The 20,248-nt window shown below is 38.5% G+C and overlaps 1 protein-coding gene across 1 annotated transcript; it reads right to left on the reverse strand.

The window, feature by feature from the left end:
• Positions 1-7,182: 7,182 nt before the first annotated feature.
• LOC132674485 (olfactory receptor 52B4-like) lies at positions 7,183-8,157 on the reverse strand. The gene has a single exon (XM_060627099.1). The coding sequence runs from the start codon at positions 8,125-8,127 to the stop codon at positions 7,183-7,185; it is 945 nt and encodes a 314-aa protein (XP_060483082.1). The 5' UTR covers positions 8,128-8,157.
• Positions 8,158-20,248: the final 12,091 nt, after the last annotated feature.

The following is a 20,248-nucleotide window of genomic DNA, read 5'->3' on the forward strand; positions in this document are numbered from 1 at the left end:
CCAGATGGCCACCTCCTCCAGACCAGCACTGCTGCATTGCCTGGATTAATTCTAGGGCAATTCTTGTTATTTACATATATTCTTCCTTCCTTTTCTCCTTGTCTCTTCCCTCCTCTAGTCTGGTCACTCTGGTTGTTGGTTTGTATAAGCAGACATATTTAATCCATTCTCTTGACACATATTCTACACATCCTTCTTTCCTTTCTCTTTCTCTGGAATAATTAAGCTTATAGTTTCTCTGCCTGGGTAACTTTATCTTTGTTTCTTTTCTCCCCCACCTCCTTCTTTATTTTCCTTTCTCTCTCTCTGGATTAAGCCATTTAGTGGCTCTGCCTGGTCAGTGTTTATTTATTCTTTTTCCCCGCCCCTGTCATTTCTCTCTTTGTATGTGCTCTTCCATCAGCACTGCCTCCATCCTGTTCTTTAGTTGTAGCTGGTGTTTCTGGTTTTCTGTTTTTGGATTTTTCTTTGTTTGTTTGTTTCTGTGTTTGCATGTTTTTGTTTTCTGTTTTTTTGTATGTTTGTTTTCCTTTCCAGGGCTACATAAGGAACAAATCAAAGTAGACCTGGTGGAAGGCCCAAAACATCACTATAAGTAGGGAGATAAAGTAACCAAAGTCACAACAACAGAAAGCAAGTACCCCTCTCCAAAGAACACTGGACAGTGTATGACCTCCCTTTAATATAGCAGTGCTTGCAGGTACGGAGCACATAACAAGCTTTTAAAACTCATAAGGGACAAAAACTTGCCAAAATGATGAAATGGAAGAATTCGCCTCAAAGAAATTCCAGGAAGAAGTGACAGCTAAAGAATTGATCAAAACAGATATAAGCAATAAGACTGAAAAAGAATTTAGAATAATAGTCATAAGATTAATCACTGGGCTTGAAAAAAAGCATAGAAGATAGCAGAGAATCTATTGCTACAGAGATGAAGCAACTAAAAAATAGTCATGATGAATTAAAAATGGTATAAATGAGGTGCAAAATAAAATAAGGTGGCCATAGCATGGACTGAAAAAGCAGAGGGGAGAATAGGTGAATTAGAAGATAAAATTATGGAAAAAGAGGAACTGAGAAAAAGAGAGAGAAAAGAATCCAGGATCACAAGGGGAGAATTAGAGAACAAAGTGATTCAATCAAATGGAATAATATCTGTATCATAGGAATTCCAGAAGAAGAGAGAGAGAAAAGGGCTGGAGGTGTACTTGAACAAATCATAGCTGAGAACTTCCCCGATCTGGGGAAGAAAACAGGCATTGAAATCCAAGAGGCACAGAGAACTCCCTTCAGACGTAACTTGAATCGATCTTCTGCATGACATGTCATAGTGAAACTGGCAAAATATAAGGATAAAGAGAAAATTCTTAAAGCAGCTAGGGATGAACAGGCTCTAACTTACAAAGGTAGACACAGAAAAATAGTAGCAGACCTATCTACTGAAACATGGCAGTCCAGAAAGGAATGGCAGGAAATCTTCAATGTGATGAACAGGAAAAATATGCAGCCAAGAATCCTTTATCCAGCATGCCTGTAATTCAGAATAGAAGGAGAGATAAAGTTTTTCCCAAACAAACAAAAACTGAAGGAATTCATCACCACTAAACCAGCTCTACAAGACATCCTAAGGGGGATTCTGTGAGTGAAATGTTGCAAGGACCACAAAGTACCAGAGACATCACTACAAGCATGAAACCTACAGACATCACAATGACTCTAAACCCATATCTTTCAATAATAACACTGAATGTAAATGGGCTAAATGCTCCAACCAAAAGACATAGGGTATCAGAATGGATGAAAACCCAAGACCCCTCTATTTGCTGTCTACAAGAGACTCATTTTAGACCTGAGGACACCTTCAGATTGAAAATGAGGGGATGGAGAACTATCTATCATGCTACTGGAAGTCAAAAGAAAGCTGGAGTTGTCATACTTATATCAGACAAACTAGACTTTAAATTAAAGGCTGTAACAAGAGATGAAGAAGGGCATTATATAATAATTACAGGGTCTATCCATCAGGAAGAGGTAACAATTATAAATGTCTATGCGCCGAATATGAGAGCCCCCATATATAAAACAATTAATCACAAACACAATCAACCTTATTGATAAGAATGTGGTAATTGTAGGGGACTTTAATACCCCACTTACAACAATGGATAGATTAGCCCACAGCTAATATCATCCTCAATGGGGAAAAACAGAGCTTTCCCCCTGAGATCAGGAAAATGACAGGGATGTCCACTCTCACCACTGTTGTTTAACATAGTGTTGGAAGTCCTAGCATCAGCATTCAGACATCAAAATAATATAAAAGGCATCAAAATTGTCAAAGAAGTCAAGCTTTCACTTTCTGCAGACAACATGTTATTCTACATGGAAAACCTGATAGACTCCACCAAAAGTCTGCTAGAACTGATACATGAATTCAGCAAAGTCACAGGGTACAAAATTTATGTACAGAAATCGGTTGCATTTTTATACACCAATAATGAAGCAACAGAAAGAGAAATAAAGAAACTGATCCCATTCACAATTGTACCAGAATCATAAAATACCTAGGAATAAACCTAACTAAGGTTGTAAAAGATCTGTATGCTGAAAACTATAGAAAGTTTATGAAGGAAATGGAAGAAGATACAAAGAAATGGAAAAACATTCCATGCTCACGGATTGGGGGAAGAAATATTAAAATGTCAGTACTACCCAAAGCAATCTACACATTCAATGCAAGCCCAATCAAAATTGCACCAGCATTCTTCTCGAAGCTAGAACAAGCAATCCTAAAATTTGTATGGAACCACAAAAGACCCAGAATAGCCAAAGTAATATTGAAGAAGAAAACCAAAGCAGGAAGCATCACAATCCCAGACTTTAGCCTTTACTACAAAGCCTCTACTACATACTATGAAGACAGTATGGTATTGGCACAAAAACGGCACATAGACCAATGGAATACAATAGAGAACCCAGAACTGGACCCACAAATGTATGGCCAAATAAGTCTTTGACAAAGCAGGAAGCGTATCCAATGGAAAACAGACAGTTTCTTTAACAAATGGTACTGGGAGAACTGAACAGCAACATGCAGAAGAATGAAACTAGATCATTTTCTTATACAATACACACACAAAAAAGCTCAAAATGGATGATAGACCTGAACGTGAGACAGGAAACCATCAAAACCCTAGAAGAGAAAGCAGGAAGAAACCTCTTTGACCTTAGTTGCAGCAATTTCTTACTCGACACATCTCCAAAGGCAAGGGACTTAGAAGAAAAAATGAACTATTGGGACCTCATGAAGATAAAAAGCTTCTGCACTACAAAGGAAACAATCAACAAAACTAAAATTCAACTGACAGAATGGGAAAAGATGTTTGCAAATGACATATCAGATAAAGGGCTAGTATCCAAAATCTATAAAGAACTCACCAAACTCCACACCCAAAAAACAAATAATCCAGTGAAGAAATGGGCAGAAGACATGAATAGACACTTTTCCAAAGAAGACATCCAGATGGCCAACAGACACATGAAACAATGCTCAACATCACTCCTCGTCAGGGAAATACAAATCAGAGTCACACTGAGATATCACCTCATGCCAGTCAGAGTGGCTAAAATGAAAAACTCAGGAGACTATAGATGCTGGCGAGGATGTGGAGAAATGGGAAACCTCTTGCACTGTTGGTGGGAATGCAAAGTGGTGCAACCACTGTGGAAAACAGTGTGGAAGTTCCTCAAAAAATTAAAAGTAGATCTGCCCTATGACCCAGCAATAGCACTGCTAGGAATTTACCCAAGGAATACAGGAGTGCTGATGCATAGGGGCACATGTACCCCAATGTTTATAGCAGCACCTTCAATAATAGCCAAATTATGAAAAGTGCCTAAACGTCCATCAACTGATGAATGGATAAAGAAGATGTGATTTATATATACAATGCAATACTACTTGGCAATGAGAAAGAATGAAATCTTGCTATTTTCAGAAACATGGATGGAACTGGAGAGTGTTATGCTAAGTGAAATAAGTCAGTCAGAGAAAGACAGATACCATATGTTTTCACTCATATGTGGATGTTGAGAAACTTAACAGAAGACCATGGGGGAGGGGAAGAAGAAAAAAAAAACTATAAACAGAGGGAGGGAGGCAAACCGTAAGAGATTCTTAAATACAGAGAACAAACCGAGGGCTGATGGGGGGTGGGGGACAAGGGAAAGCGGGTGATGGGCATTGAAGAAGGCACTTGTTGGGATGAGCACTGGGTGTTGTATAGAAGCCAATTCGACAATAAATTATATTTTAAAAATAATGATAATAAATAAAAACAATAAAAACAATGTCTTAAGTTCATAATAAATATAACGACTCTACCTATCAGATAAGTTCAAAGATTATCAGATATCATAGAAACAAAAAATCCAGTTTCATGTGGTTTAAAGGATATCAACCTAAACCATATGAGCATAAAATACTTGGGAGAAGATGCAAATGGTTTACTAAAAGAACACTAATCAACAGAAAATTTACACAGCTATAATCATACTCAACTAAACAGTACACAATCTCAAAATTGTTGTTTCAAAGATTAGCTGTCTCAGAGAAAAAAATTACAAGAATTACAAGAAACTGGCAAATAATCACTGTGATGAATTTAACTCTTTTCCCCAAAAATTGCCGAATCATTTTTAATTGGTATGTATACCAAAGTTTGAACAGTACGATAAGCTTGTTCCACCTATTATTTAACTCACAAAACATATTAGAAAATTTGCAACACCTTTTATTGAGTGACAAACATGTCACAGAAAAAAAGTGAACTGTATCATATATGCAGAAAGACATAATCATATAAAAACTGGAAAATACACTAAAATTTAACAATTATGCCCCGTTTTTCTGATTATTGATCATTGAAGTTTTTCTTTCTTTTCTTAGTCTTGTTTATTTAGTAATATGTGTCCTTGAAAAATTAAATATAAAAAGCAACCATAGAAAACTAAAACTATAAGAACAATAATCAAATCATAGGTTGAAGAAATAGCCTAAAATGAAAACAATAAAACCCATAAAGGAAAACAATGACGGACTTGAAAATATTTAATACTATATCTCTTTAGGGTTAAAACAAAAGGCAAAGAAGCCAACCAAAGAAAATTGCAGAATTTATAATTTAAACAACCTGAGAAAATACTTTCAATAAATACTAATACCTTGGGGAAGTTATATATCCTCTCTGAGCTCCGAATTACGTCTTTAAAATGAATAAAATAGAGGCAATAACGAGTTTGATGTGAAGATTCAATAAGGTAAGGTATGAAATAAGTTTTGCACAGGTTCAATAAATGGTTGTTACTATTAACCCACAAAGAAATACAATATCCCATAACAATTGTTCCATGTGTCTATTAGCTAAATCAGTTCAAATGAAAGGACAATGAAAATGGTTTTACTCTGTCACATGGCAGACTTAAAAAATAGAACTACTTACTAAGTGCTAGTAAGGATACAATAAATTTTGACATTTTCATGTATTTCTGATGAGTGAAAATTAATAACAACTTCTTTTTTCAATGTGCCAGAGGAGCCTAAAATCCACATACCACTAACCTAGTAATTCTTTTTAAGGCTAAAAACAGGCAAAGCTTACTGCACAAAAAATAGATAAACCTTATGCACAAAAATGTCCCTAGCACAGCATTTACATTGCTAATGATTAGAAAAACGTAAGAATTAAAAAATAAAAGGATGAACACTACCTCAGCTGATGTAAAAAAGAATTTTTAAGCATAATTTTTATATAATTAATTAAAAGATATATAGTCATTAAAGTTATTATGTCTTTCCAAATGTAGTGTCATTTAAAAATAGCCACACTGTGGGCCTATGCATTAATACTGAATAAGTTCTGAATATATGTGTATGGTTATAGTTATTAGAGTTAGAATTACACATATGTGGATCTTGAGAAACTTAACAGAAGACCATGGGGGAAGAGATGGGGGAAAATTACTTACAAACAGAGAGGGAGGGAGGCAAACCACAAAAGACTCTTAAATACAGAGAACAAACTGAGGGCAGATGGAGGGGTGGGGAAAGGGAAAATGGGTTTTGGGCACTGAGGAGGACACTTGTTGGGATGAGCACTGGGTGTTGTATGTAAGCCAATTTGACTAATTATATTTTAAAAAGAGAGTTACATATAAAATCTGGAAGATTCTACATCAAAATGATAACAGTACATTTCTTTGGGTGGTGAGAGTGTGTGTAATTTTCATTTTCTTCCTATCATTTCTCTATGGAATACTTATATAAAAATAAGTAAATATTTTCAACAGAAGTATCAACAATATAGTATCATCTAATAGAGGCAGTCATATCTCTTCTTGAGAGGAGGTGGTTATAATGACCTCACTGAGTAGATGACACCAAGCTGGGCCTTGAAAGATAAATAAAGGGAATCTATTAAAAACTCAAGGAAAGGAGCAGTCATTCCAGGTAAATGAATCACTTAGGGGAAATGTGACAAGACAAGATGACTGGATGTCGAGAGATTAGAGACAGACAGTTCCCTAAGACTGAAGCACAGATTGTGTGAAAGTGATGTGGAAATTGTTGTTGGAAAGGAAGTCTGAATTTATTCTGTACCACACTGAGGGGCATGATTTTTGAGAAACAACTTTCAAATATCAAAATTTAGGAGGAGTACAGTTCCCTTACTGTTCTCTTAATGCCCATGGTAATTTAAGAAAGCATATGAAAGAATGAAGATTTTATTTAGGTATCCAGCAGGCATGTGGTGAAATGTCTCATGGTTTGACATAGCTCAAGACAGAAAATTTACTATTTATCTAAATGAGACTTACTATTACATTGTCTGTTCCCAAAGTTGAGTTGAATATTACAGAGTTAGACATGACTACTACAGAGAAACCTGCCCTTTCCCCCAAATAAGGAGCTGTAAGTATCTCAGTCAATCCACAGGGACTGCTTTCAGATTGATTCGGGGGGGAGGGGCAAGTCTCACAGTCTCAGGTAAGTTGCTCCAGAGGCCCATAACTCAATGAGCTATGTATGCTGTGACTCATTTCTAGTTCTGTGGTTTGCTGCTGTGAAAGCACATCTCAGGAAGGACCAAAGTTTCTGAAAAACCAGATTCTGCTACCCCATAGTCATTTCTGCTTTGGAAACAACACATAAACTACTTGGTCTCGTATCTGTTTTATTTTGACCCCATAAATGATAGGATTCAGCATCGGTGGAGCAAGCATGCTGACATTGGCCAACAGAATGTGGACATGTAGTGGGATGTGACGTCCAAAGCGCTGAGTGAGAACCGAGAAGATCCCAGGCCCATAAAAAAGGACAATGACACAGACATGGGAGCCACATGTGTTGAGAGCTTTGTGGCGAGCATCTCGGGAAGGGATACAGTAGACAGCATGGAGTATCAGAGTATAGGAAACAAAAATGAGGACAATGTCTAGGATCACTGTGGACATTAGGACAAAAAATCCATACCAGATGTTTACACGGATATCATCACAGGCATACTTGGCCAAACCAATGTGTTCACAGAATGTATGTGGTAGGATGTTATTTCTGCAAAAAGTGAGTCTCTTCAGAAGAAATATCATGGGGAAAATTGTACAATGTGCTCTCAAGAAAACAGCCACACCAATTTTCCCTATCAGAGAATGAGTGAGTATCATAGTGTACCTCAGTGGGTAACATATTGCAATGTAGCGGTCAAATGCCATAATCAGCAAGATGCCAGACTCAGAAATGAAGGAGGAATGCTGGAAGTAGAGCTGGGCAATGCAGCTATTAAGAGAGATCTCCCTATTATTGAACCAAAAAATGGCCAATGCCTTGGGTTCTGTGGTTGTGGCAAAGACAATGTCAACTCCAGCCAGCATGCAGAGGAAAAGATACATAGGTTCATGGAGGCTGCTCTTGGTGAGGATAATATAGATGAGCAGACCATTTCCAAGAAGAGCAAAGACATAGGAGATGAGTAAGGGGATGGAAATCCATATGTGTAGGTCTTCTCGGCCTGGAATGCCCAGCAGATAGAAGACTATATGGTTAACACCAGTGTGATTGAAGCTAGCCATTTCAGAAGCAGGTCAATGTGGACTTTAACTTCACCTAATAAGAGAGAAATACAGATTATATATAAATGTTTTCCTTGAGTTTTCTGGTTAACTATATCTAAACAAATGCCTGTGTTTACCACTGTTTCCTCCTAATACCTTGTTAAGACGTCAGTAAAATAACAGAAACATCAATGCAAAAAATAGAAGAAAAGATAATAACAGAGAAGGGACAACATTTTGAAAGCAGATAGATGACTAGTGACTAAGCAGAGGGGATAAAACTAATAGGTTTGAGTAGAAAACAAGAGCCAAGATAATTTTCACTGCAGAACCCAGATCGTCTCAAGAATTAAGGCATCATGAACTTTTCTAAATAGGGATAAGCATGGGATTTTTAAAGATCATTGGTTGAAAATCTGCATAAAAAGCAGCTAGGCTCTTGGATCCTCTTTCCCAACCTGTCCATTCAGGTACCACTTTCCATATCCAGCAGAATGCTAGAAGTCTGTTCTCTGATGGAGTTAAGGCTGGAGACTCAGCCTAGGCATGGATGGGGTAGGGATAGTATGCTAAAAGCAGAGGATAAAATTAAAGGCTACATACTGAACAAAATGAAACCCCATGAACTTCTATTTATTTATGTCTGGTAGTGCTAGCTTACATTACCCAATGCCCAGGTCTTACAATTCATTTTCGTTTAAGAATGAGGCACCAAAGGGGCAGTTTGCTGGCTCAGATGGAAGAGCATGCGACTCTTGATCTTGGGGCCATGAGTTCGAGCCCCACGTCGGGTGTAGAGATTACAATCAATCAATCAATCAATCAATAAACGAACGAACTTAAAAAAAAAAAGAAGAAGAAGAATGAGGCACCAAAAAGTGAATTCAAGGTGCTATGTGCAGGCATGAAATTTATTCAGGGAGAGACTTCCTGCCAAGTTACTCCAATCCAGAACTTTACACCAAAGTAAATGAAAAACTTGTAAGCATAAAAAGGTTATTTAGCACCTTCAAAGAACTCAAAGACTGACCTCTCATTAAGTCTTCTACAGGAATCTACTGGAAGATAAGCAACAACAAAGTGAGGAAATGAACCAAAAATAGAGAAACGTGGGTTCCAACAAAGGAGTTAAACCAAAGCGCTGCAATGCCGGAGAGGGCATAGGCTGTGAGGAAGTGAAAGGGTTCCTCAAATTATGGTGAAGGCCAGCCACTGTGGCCTGGAGTAGCATGAGTCTGGACTGGATCAAGGGGGTAGAGTCACTGAAAGGAAAGCCTCAAAGGGAACAAGGAAACGCTTGTTTTGAAATTTAATTTATATTCTTAGTAGAAGGTAAGTCACATAAAAACTAACCAAACAAGGAAAAAAAAATAAACAATTATTAACTACAGGAAAGAAAAAAATGTTGCACAAGAAAAGAAATGTGACCACATGTCACTGTATAATTCAGTTATTAAAATCATAATAATGTAAACATAAGTACACATCTTAAAAATCACAATATAGCTCTTTAATAAATCAAGAAAAGGGAGGTTTGTGTGTGTCTGAATTTGTATGTATGTATTTGGTATGGGGGCGTTACATGTAGGAAAGCTAAATGCCCATCTTCCATATATAAAAGTCAATGGATGACATATAAAAATTATTTAAAAATATAAATCAAGAAATAACAATATAAACATGCTCTCTACATATAAGGAAGTAAATACTAAAGAAATAGCTGTGTTAAAGTGGTTTTCTGAGGAGCCAGAATCACACATGAGATGGGACAGGGAGACTATTGTTTATTGTAAAGAGATGGAGAACTTTTGGAGGTTTTTAAACAATTTATATGTATAATATTCATAAAATAACACTAAAAACAAGTTATCTTAATAAAGTACCTAGCACTTCACCTAAAATAAATGTATAACATGTTCTCTTCTCTCACCCTTTCCCTCTCCCTTTCTGTCTATGTCTCTCTGTCTCTCCCTTTCTCTCTCTCCTCATTTTAATTTCTGAAACCAAAATATTCCTCTTCTCTTTGGGCACCAGATTACCTTCTCAGGGAAGATAGATTGGCTCAACTGGGCTGACTCTTCTCTCCTGAGAGGAAAGTCTAGGGAGGTTGGAATTTGAGGAGGCATAGATGGTCTAATGGAGTTTTTTCCTGCAATGCCTTCTACACTGGATGGTTGGTCACACAGATGCTGTAAGAAAATATACTTTTTCCAAGAAATGCCCCATTCCTACAGGAAATAGAAAAGCGACACTTGAAAAAATGAGAGCCCCAGAGATCTAACGACCAAAGAACAGAGCCAGAGATTGAACACAATCAGAAGTTGGGATGAAGAAGCTCCTTCAGAAGCTTTTGGAATCTTTGAGAAAAGGAATAGCCAAGAGGATTTGCTTTGGTTGGAACCATAGAGGAAAGTAGAGGGGTTGGAGAATGGCCTTTAGAACAGCTGCCTAGAACTGCTAGTCCAATTCCAATGTATTTTAACAGACTCTTCCCCATACCTCCTTCCAAAAGAAATTTTCCTGAGCCTGCGCCAGACATCACCTTGCTTTGGGCTGCTGAGTGCTTTCCTTCCCTGTCCCTGTCACCTAGGACTTCTTAGAATCTGCCAAGGGTAGCAGTGCTTTGCCTATGTGATCCATCTCCCCTAAGTCACAATTTTCTAAATATTGGAAAACATATCTCACTAATCAGAAATTACTTTCTTATCTATCAATCATCTCTAACAACCTTTGAATCCCTTGATGGATTGGACATGTCCCTTCAACAATGTGTACCTAAAACAGTGCAGAAGGAAAGTAGGAAACAGGACAGTAAGAAGGAAGGGGAGACAGTAAGAAGGAAGGTAAGAGAGAAGATATAAGATAAGTAGCCAAAGCAAGAGTTTCCTTTAAGAATTTAGGTTCCTGAATCCAAATGAGACTTACAAAGTCCTTTGAGAGGCATCTGGGTGGCTCAGTCGGTTAAGCTCTGACTCTTGATTTCAGCTCAGGTCATCATCTCACAGTTGTGAGATTGAGCCCCACATTGAGCCCCACATCAGGCTCCACCTGGGCGTGGAGCCTGCCTATGATTCTGTCTCTCCCTCTATCCCTGGCCCTCCCCCTTCTATCCCCGGCCCTCCTCCTTCTCAATAAACTAACAAAATAAAAAATAGAGATAAAGATAAAAATAAAGTCCTTTGAGAACCTACCTTCTATTTCTGCCCTATCAGTCCAAATGTTGGCTATTTGTCTCCTCTACAATCTTTTCACAAGACTCCAAACAAAAATCCTGACAATCCAACATTTCAAATGTGTTCCATTACCTTGGGCCTGTAAGGAGTTCTAGTATCTAGCTCTACTCTCCCCTACTCCTAGAATCTCACCTCACTTATAACAAAATCAGCCATCAGCTTCAGATAGTCTTTCAAAGCAGACATGAAATCAGTGACTGGAGGAAATTTAGCAAGTTGCAGATTAGACTACAGAGAGGTTATGTTTGTGAGGCTCAGGAGGTCACTTTTATTCCAACCCAGTGCCCTTGGGTTCTGACTCCACCAACTCATCCACAGTCCCATATGGGCTAATTCATTATGCTCACTTCCTAACACCATTTTCTCTTGACACCTGGTCCTCTGGCACCCTCCCTGTTATTTGATATCTGTCTTCAAAGTTTATGTATGCATCTTTGTGCCTTTCCATACTCAGATGTTCTCACTCCTAACCTAATATTTCCTTATAAGAAATCCCTTTGCCTCTTTCAAGAAGCATTACACTCACTGTAATCAACACTCTCCATTACTCAAAACAGGCATCCATTTATATTTATCTTATTTACTTTAATAGGCATCTCTTCCTAGAAAATATTTCTTCATAATTAAAATAAAATTCAAAGTTCAATTTATCCAGTGCTGTGATAAAATTCGTATTTTGGAATCTTTAACTAAAGGAATACATATGATACACAGGGCTATTTGCAGGCACACGTGGATTATAATTGTTATGGGGGTGCCTGGGTGGCTCAGTCAGTTAAGCATCCAACTTCAGTTCAGGTCATGATCTCACAGTTCATGAGTTCAAGCCCTGCATCAGGCTCTGTGCTAACAGCTCAGAGCCTGGAGCCTGCTTTGGATTCTGTGTCTCTGTCTCTCTCTGCCCCTCCCCCACTCATGCTCTGTCACTCTCCATCTCTCAAAAATAAATAAACATTTAAAAAACAATTTTTTAAATAATTGTTATGAAAGCACCACTTCCTTTGGCTGACTAGAACCACAACAAGCCATTTAATGTTCAATGCAAAATATACTATCATAGAGATCGGTAATTTAGTCACTTTTCTTCATATTCTTTTCTTCCTTTGTTTTTATCTCACTATAAATGTTTGATTATAGAAGTAATACATAAACATAAAAGAAAATAAAGCATCAAGTAATTCAGAATGGCATACAATAGTAAATAACCAGTATGTATGTAATTTACTAATGACATTCGTCCTAATACATATCATTGTGGAGGACATTAGAAGATTACCAACACATTTTTATTTATTCAAAAAATTAAGGGGCGCCTGGGTGGCGTAGTCGGTTAAGCGTCCGACTTCAGCCAGGTCACGATCTTGCGGTCCGTGAGTCCGTGAGTTCGAGCCCCGCGTCGGGCTCTGGGCTGATGGCTCGGAGCCTGGAGCCTGTTTCCGATTCTGTGTCTCCCTCTCTCTCTGCCCCTCCCCCGCTCATGCTGTGTCTCTCTCTGTCCCAAAAATAAATAAAAAACGTTGAAAAAAAAAATTAAAAAAAAAAAAATTAATTGTAAGTCAATTAAGTTTTTCTCATACACTGGCTATCTACTTCCATGCCTTCTCTCACTGTGTGTTGAATTTAACATTCCATCTCCACTCTCAGGAGAGGAGCTTGGTGCTAAACTCAGGTAGTGAGAAGTTCAGGGATCCAAACTATCTGAGCTATGGTGAAGTTCACAGATAAACAACCCTCATCAACTCTGCATTCACTCAGTGTCTGACTCAAATATTAACACACAGTGAGTACATGTAAACATAGTTCTCTCTCTCTCTCTCTCTCTCTCTCTCTCTCTCTCTGGGTTCTATTCTCCTCATCTCTGCATTTTATTTCTGCAGTAGGAAAATCACCTGTTTTTGTTCCTGTATAACTCTCTCAGTGTGGTGAAACCACTGAAAATAAATCACATGAAAGAAGTGCCAGTAGAAGCTTATGAGACCTGCCTGCTGTGGACAGATAACACCAGATCATTCTGTGGCCAAAACACCACTTTGAGAACACACATCCCTGAAAAAAACTATCCTCCTGGAGGAGATGGAAGCATTAAAAATAGACATGATAATACTACTAAGGTTTGGTGGCCAGCTGTTCATGCAACGCTCATGAAAAAAATAGGAAATAGAAATGAATCTGAAGCAAAGTAAGAGTCTGAAGAGGACCAGCTTACAAACGCTGGTACTCATTGCACGCTTCTGGAGTAGCAAAGAGAATTTTTCTACTGTGAGCAAAAGAGTAGAGGCTAAGAGGCCCAGTGATTGGGGTCTGGTGTACAGGTGAATTTGCATATACTAGAACAGTTGATTACCTAGCCCAGGGTCACTGTAAGATAATTTCTCAAATGTCTCATGAATCCTTTGTAGCCTTGATCCAGGTGCTTCCACAATCCTGGACAATTCACCTCTATCTCCCTACTTTGTGTTTGTGGTATATATGAGTGCTTTTCTTTCTCATAATCTTGCCAACAGAGTATGTTGTCAAGCTTTTGAACATTTGTCAATCTGACAGTTTGTCAAAGGTGGTTGACACTTTGCAAAAATCTCAGCAAATAGGGAGGGGCCAAGATGGCAGAATAGCATGGAAGCTTTTATTGTGTCTCAAATCCATGAAATACATCCAGATCAACACTAAACCATCCTGCACACCTAGAAACCTGATTTGAGGATTAACACAACAATCTGCACAACCTAAACCAAAGAACTCAGAAGGCACTTGGTGCAGAGAGAAGTCACAGAGGGCAGGGAGCTGTTTTTGCTTGCAGAAAGAGGACAGAGACAGGGGGAGAGTATGGGAAAAGCACCCACTCCCAGCCAAAAGCAGCTGGAGAGAAAGTGGAAATAGCTGCAGGTACTGAAGAAAAAAGGGAGAAAGGAGAGGGTTTAAATTCCACTTAGACTCTATAAACAGGGGGGGGCACAGAGTCTGAAACTCTGCAGCTCAATACCTGGCAGTGCTCTGGTGAAAAGGCCGAAACCCCAGGAGCAGAGTGCGGTGTGGGAGGTCCTCAGGCCACATGGAGAGAAGTGGTTCCACTGCTGGAAGGACATTTGGTAGAGGTTGTGAGGCCACTAGGGTCCCAGCAGACCCCAGAAAACAACCACATTCGCTGGTGCTGGAACAAGGACATTAAGGGGGAAGCCTGGTGCCAGATGTGTGTTGTGACTTACCATAATCCCTGAAACACTGTGCTACATGATCGTGTGAACTTTTTCTGGGGTGGGCTGGCACCCAGCCACAGTCTCTGGGCATCAGCAGCAGCATAGTCCTGTGAAGGTTCCTAGGTGCGGCTGACACCCAGCCATTGCTTGGTGAGACCTTCCCCCAGGGGATCTGAATGGGTCAAAGCCGCAGTCCCTCAGAAGTGAAGGATCAGGAAACACAGCCACATCTGAGATAAAACTCAGGAGGGATGTGCCAACTGGTGACTTGACAGCTTGGTCATGGACAGTATAAAAGCGGGGAGTGGATGGAAGCTGGAGTCAAAGGACAGGTGCCCAGTTGCTGATAGGGGAGAACAGAGTTCCAATATTAGAGACTGGGTAGCTGGGTGATGCCATTTTCATCCCTCCTGCACATGTGCATACACACCTACAAGCACCACAACAATCCACCCCAGTAAGCTAAGCTGCGCCATCTAGTGGAGAATGGAGCCATTACACTTAGCCCCACCAACTGGGCCAACCTCGCTCTTCACCAACACAAGTCTTTCCACCTGCTTAGTTTACGGACTATAAAGTGCTTCATAATTTGACTTCTAGGAGGAAACGATGTAACTTAAATCATACTTCAGTCTGTTTGCTGGTCCATCTATTCAATTTTTCTCTTTTTGTTATTCTTCAATACAGAAAGAAAAAAATTATTTTTGTTTTCAATTTTTTTTAAAAACATTTTTCTTTAATTTTTTCTACTATATTTTTTACTTTTTTGCACATTTTTCAAATTCAATTTTCCTTCCATCATTTTATTTTATTATATTTCATTTTATTCATATGTTCAAATGTTTTGAACAACAATGAAATGGATTAATTTGTTCAAAATTTTTCCTTTAATATGGTTCTTTTTTATTGTCTTTTCCAGTTATTCTCTAATCTATCAAGATCCTTTCAACAACCAGACCAAAACACACCTAGGATCTAGCGTCATTTATTTGATTTTTTGTGCTGTTTTTAATTTTATAATTTCAATTTTTTTAACTTATTAATTCCTTTTCTTCCTTCAAAATGACGAAATGAAGGAATTCACCCCAAAATAAAGAGCAGGAAGAAAAGATAGCCAGGGATTTAACCAACACAGATACAAGCAAGATGTCTGAACCAGAATTTAGAATCAAAATAGTAAGAATACTAGCTGGGGTTGAAAAGGGATTAGAATTCCTTTCTGCAGAGATAAAAGAAGTAAAAGCTAGTCAGGATGAAATAAAAAATGTATAACTGAGCTGCAATCTCCAATGAATGTCATAGCAGCAAGGATGGGTGAAGCAGAGCAAAAAGTCAGCAATACAGAGGAGAAACTTATGGAAAATAATGAAGCAGAAAAAAAGAGGTGGACTAAGGCAAAAGAGCATGATTTAAGAATTAAAGAAATCAGTGACTCATTAAAAAGGAACAACATCAGAATCATAGGGATCCCAAAAGGTGAAGAGAGAGAAAAATGGGTAGAAGGGTTATGTGAGCAACTCCTAGTGTAAAACTGTCCTAACCTGGGGAAAGACACAGACATCAAAACCCACGAAGCACACAGGACTCCCATTAGATTCAACAAAAACCGACCATCATCAAGGCATAACATAGTCAAATTCACAAAATACTCAGGTAAGGAATGAATCATGAAAGCATTAAGGGAAAAAAGTCCTTAACCTACAAGGGAAGACAGATGAGGTTTTCAGCAGAACTATCCACAGAAACTTGGCAGGCAAGAAAAAGTGGCAGAATACATTCAATGTGGTGAATAGGAAAAATATGCACCCAAGAATTCTTTATCCAGCAAGGATGTCATTCAAAATAGGAGAGATTAAAAGTTTCCCAGAAAAACAGAAAGTAAAGGAGTTTGTGACCACTAAACCTGCCCTGCAAGAAATTTTAAGGGGGACTCTCTCAGGGGAGAAAAGATGACTAAATGAATAAATAAATAAACAAATAAATAAGTAAATACCAAAAGCAACACAGACGAGAAAGAACCAGAAAACACCACCAGAAACTCTAATTCTACAAGCAACATAATGGCAATAATTCATATCATTAGATATGATATCTTTATTTTTTGTTTTTTAATATGAAATTTATTGTCAAACTGGTTTCCATACAACACCCAGTGCTCATCCCAACAGGTGTCCTCTTAATGCCCATCACCCACTTTCCCCTCCCTCCCATCCCCCATCAACCCTCAGTTTATTCTCAGTCTTTAAGAGTCTCCTATGGTTTGGCTCCCTCCCTCTCTTTTTTTTTCCCTCCCCTCCCCCATGGCCTTCTGTTAAGTTTCTCAGGATCCACATATGAGTGAAAACATATGGTAGCTGTCTTTCTCTGCCTGACTTATTTCCCTTAGCATAACACTCTCCAGTTCCATCCACGTTGCTACAAAAGGCCATGTTTCATTCTTTCTCATTGCCAAGTAGTATTCCATTGTGCATATAAACCACAACTTCTTTGTCCATTCATCAGTTGATGGACATTTAGGCTCTTTCCATAATTTGGCTATTGTTGAGAGTGCTGCTATAAACATTGCGGTACATGTGCCCCTATGCATCAGCACCCCTGTATCCCTTGGGTAAATTCCTAGCAGTGCTATTGCTGGGTCATAGGGTAGATCTACTTTTAATTTTTTGAGGAACCTCCACACTGTTTTCCAGAGTGGCTGCACCACTTTGTATTCCCACCAACAGTACAAGAGGGTTCCCGTTTTTCCGCATCTTCACCAGCATCTATAGTCTCCTGATTTGTTCATTTTAGCCACTCTGACTGGTATGAGGTGGTATCTCAGTGTGACTCTGATTTATATGGTCCCTGATGAGCAGCAACATTGAGCATCTTTTCATGTGCCTGTTGGCCATCTGGATGTCTTCTTTGGAAAAGTGTCTATTCATGTCTTCTGCCCATTTCTTCACTGGATTATTTGTTTTTTGAGTGTGGAGTTTGGTGAGTCCTTATAGATTTTGGATACTAGCCCTTTATCTGATATGTCATTTGCAAACATCTTTTCCCATTCTGTCAGTTGACTTTTAGTTTTGTTGATTTTTTCCTTTGTAGTGCAGAAGTTTTTTATCTTCATGAGGTCCCAATAGTTCATTTTTTCTTCTAAGTCCCTTGCTTTTGGAGATGTGTCGAGTAAGAAATTGCTGCAACTAAGGTCAAAGAGGTTTCTTCCTGCTTTCTCTTCTAGGGTTTTGATGGTTTCCTGTCTCACATTCAAGTCTATCATCCATTTTGAGCTTTTTTGTGTGTATGGTATAAGAAAGTGAACTAGTTTCATTCTTCTGCATGTTGCTGTTCAGTTCTCCCAGTACCATTTGTTAAAGAAACTGTCTGGGGGCGCCTGGGTGGCGCAGTCGGTTAAGCGTCCGACTTCAGCCAGGTCACGATCTCGCGGTCCGTGAGTTCGAGCCCCGCGTCAGGCTCTGGGCTGATGGCTCGGAGCCTGGAGCCTGTTTCCGATTCTGTGTCTCCCTCTCTCTCTGACCCTTCCCCGTTCATGCTCTGTCTCTCTCTGTCCCAAAATAAATAAAAAACGTTGAAAAAAAAATTTAAAAAAAAAAAAAAAAAAAGAAACTGTCTGTTTTCCATTGGATACGCTTCCTGCTTTGTCAAAGACTTATTTGGCCATACATTTGTGGGTCCAGTTCTGGGTTCTCTATTGTATTCCATTGGTCTATGTGCCGTTTTTGTGCCAATACCATACTGTCTTCATAGTACGTAGTAGAGGCTTTGTAGTAAAGGCTAAAGTCTGGGATTGTGATGCTTCCTGCTTTGGTTTTCTTCTTCAATATTACTTTGGCTATTCTGGGTCTTTTGTGGTTCCATACAAATTTTAGGATTGCTTGTTCTAGCTTCGAGAAGAATGCTGGTGCAATTTTGATTGGGCTTGCATTGAATGTGTAGATTGCTTTGGGTAGTACTGACATTTTAATATTTCTTCCCCCAATCCGTGAGCATGGAATGTTTTTCCATTTCTTTGTATCTTCTTCCATTTCCTTCATAAACTTTCTATAGTTTTCAGCATACAAATCTTTTACAACTTTAGTTAGGTTTATTCCTAGGTATTTTATGATTCTGGTGCAATTGTGAATGGGATCAGTTTCTTTATTTCTCTTTCTGTTGCTTCATTATTGGTGTATAAAAATGCAACCGATTTCTGTACATAAATTTTGTACCCTGTGACTTTGCTGAATTCATGTATCAGTTCTAGCAGACTTTTGGTGGAGTCTATCAGTTTTCCATGTAGAATAACATGTTGTCTGCAGAAAGTGAAAGCTTGACTTGACAATTTTGATGCCTTTTATATTATTTTGATGTCTGAATGCTGATGCTAGGACTTCTAACACTATGTTAAACAACAGTGGTGATAGTGGACATCCCTGTCATGTTCCTGATCTCAGGGGGAATCTCTCAGTTTTTCCCCATTGAGGATGATGTTAGCTGTGGGCTTTTCATAAATGGCTTTTATGATGTTGAAGTATGTTCCTTCTATACCAACTTTCTCGAGGGTTTTTATTTCGAAAGGATGCTGAATTTTGTCAAATGCTTTTTCTGCATCGATTGCCAGGATCATATGGTTCTTATCTTTTCTTTTATTAACGTGATGTATCACATTGATTGATTTGCGAATGTTTAACCAGCCCTACAGCCCAGGAATGAATCCCACTTGATCATGGTGAATAATTCTTTTTATATGCCATTGAATTTGATTTGCTAGTATCTTGTTGAGAATTTTTGCATCCATATTCATCAGGGATATTGGCCTGTAGTTCTCTTTTTTTACTGGGTCTCTGTCTGGTTTGGGAATCAAAGTAATTCTGGCTTCATAGAATGAGTCTGGAAGTTTTCCTTCCCTTTCTATGTTTTGGAACAGCTTGAGAAGGATAAGTATTATCTCTGCTTTAAATGTCAGATAGAATTCCCCTGGGAAGCCATCTGGTCTTGGACTCTTAATTGTTGGGAGATTTTTGATAATTTATTCAATTTCTTCACTGGTTATGGGTCTGTTCAAGTTTCTATTTCTTCCTATTTGAGTTTTGGAAGTGGGTGGGTGCTTAGGAATCTGTCCATTTCTTCCACTTTGTCCAGTTTGTTGGCATATAATTTTTCATAGTATTCCCTGATAATTGCTTGTATTTCTGAGGGATTGGTTGTAATAAATCCATCTTCATTTGTGATTTTATCTATTTGGATCCTCTCTTTTCTTTTTGAGAGCTTGGCTAAGGGGTTTATCGATTTTGTTTATTTTCTCAAAAAATCAACTCTTAGTTTCATTGATCTGTTCTACTGGTTTGTTTGGGTTTTTTGATTCTATATTGTTTATTTCTGCTCTGCTCTTTATTATTTCTCTTTTCTGCTTGGTTTGGGGTGTCTTTGCTGTTCCCCTTCTATTTCCTTTAGGTGTGATGTTAGATTTTGTATTTGGGATTTTTCTTGTTTCTTGAGATAGGCCTGGATTGCAAGGTATTTTCATCTTAGGACTGCCTTCACTGCATCCCAAAGGGTTTGGATTGTTGTGTTTTCATTTTCATTTGTTTCCATATATTTTTAAATTTCTTCTCTAATTGCCTGGTTGACCCACTCATTCGTTAGTAGGGTGTTCTTTAACCTCCATGCTTTTGGAGGTTTTCCAGACTTTTTCCTGTGTTTGATTTCAAGTTTCATAGCATTGTGATCTGA

Source organism: Panthera onca, chromosome D1 (assembly GCF_046562875.1).
Source record: "Panthera onca isolate mPanOnc1 chromosome D1, mPanOnc1 haplotype 2, whole genome shotgun sequence".
Classification (NCBI taxonomy): domain Eukaryota; kingdom Metazoa; phylum Chordata; class Mammalia; order Carnivora; family Felidae; genus Panthera; species Panthera onca.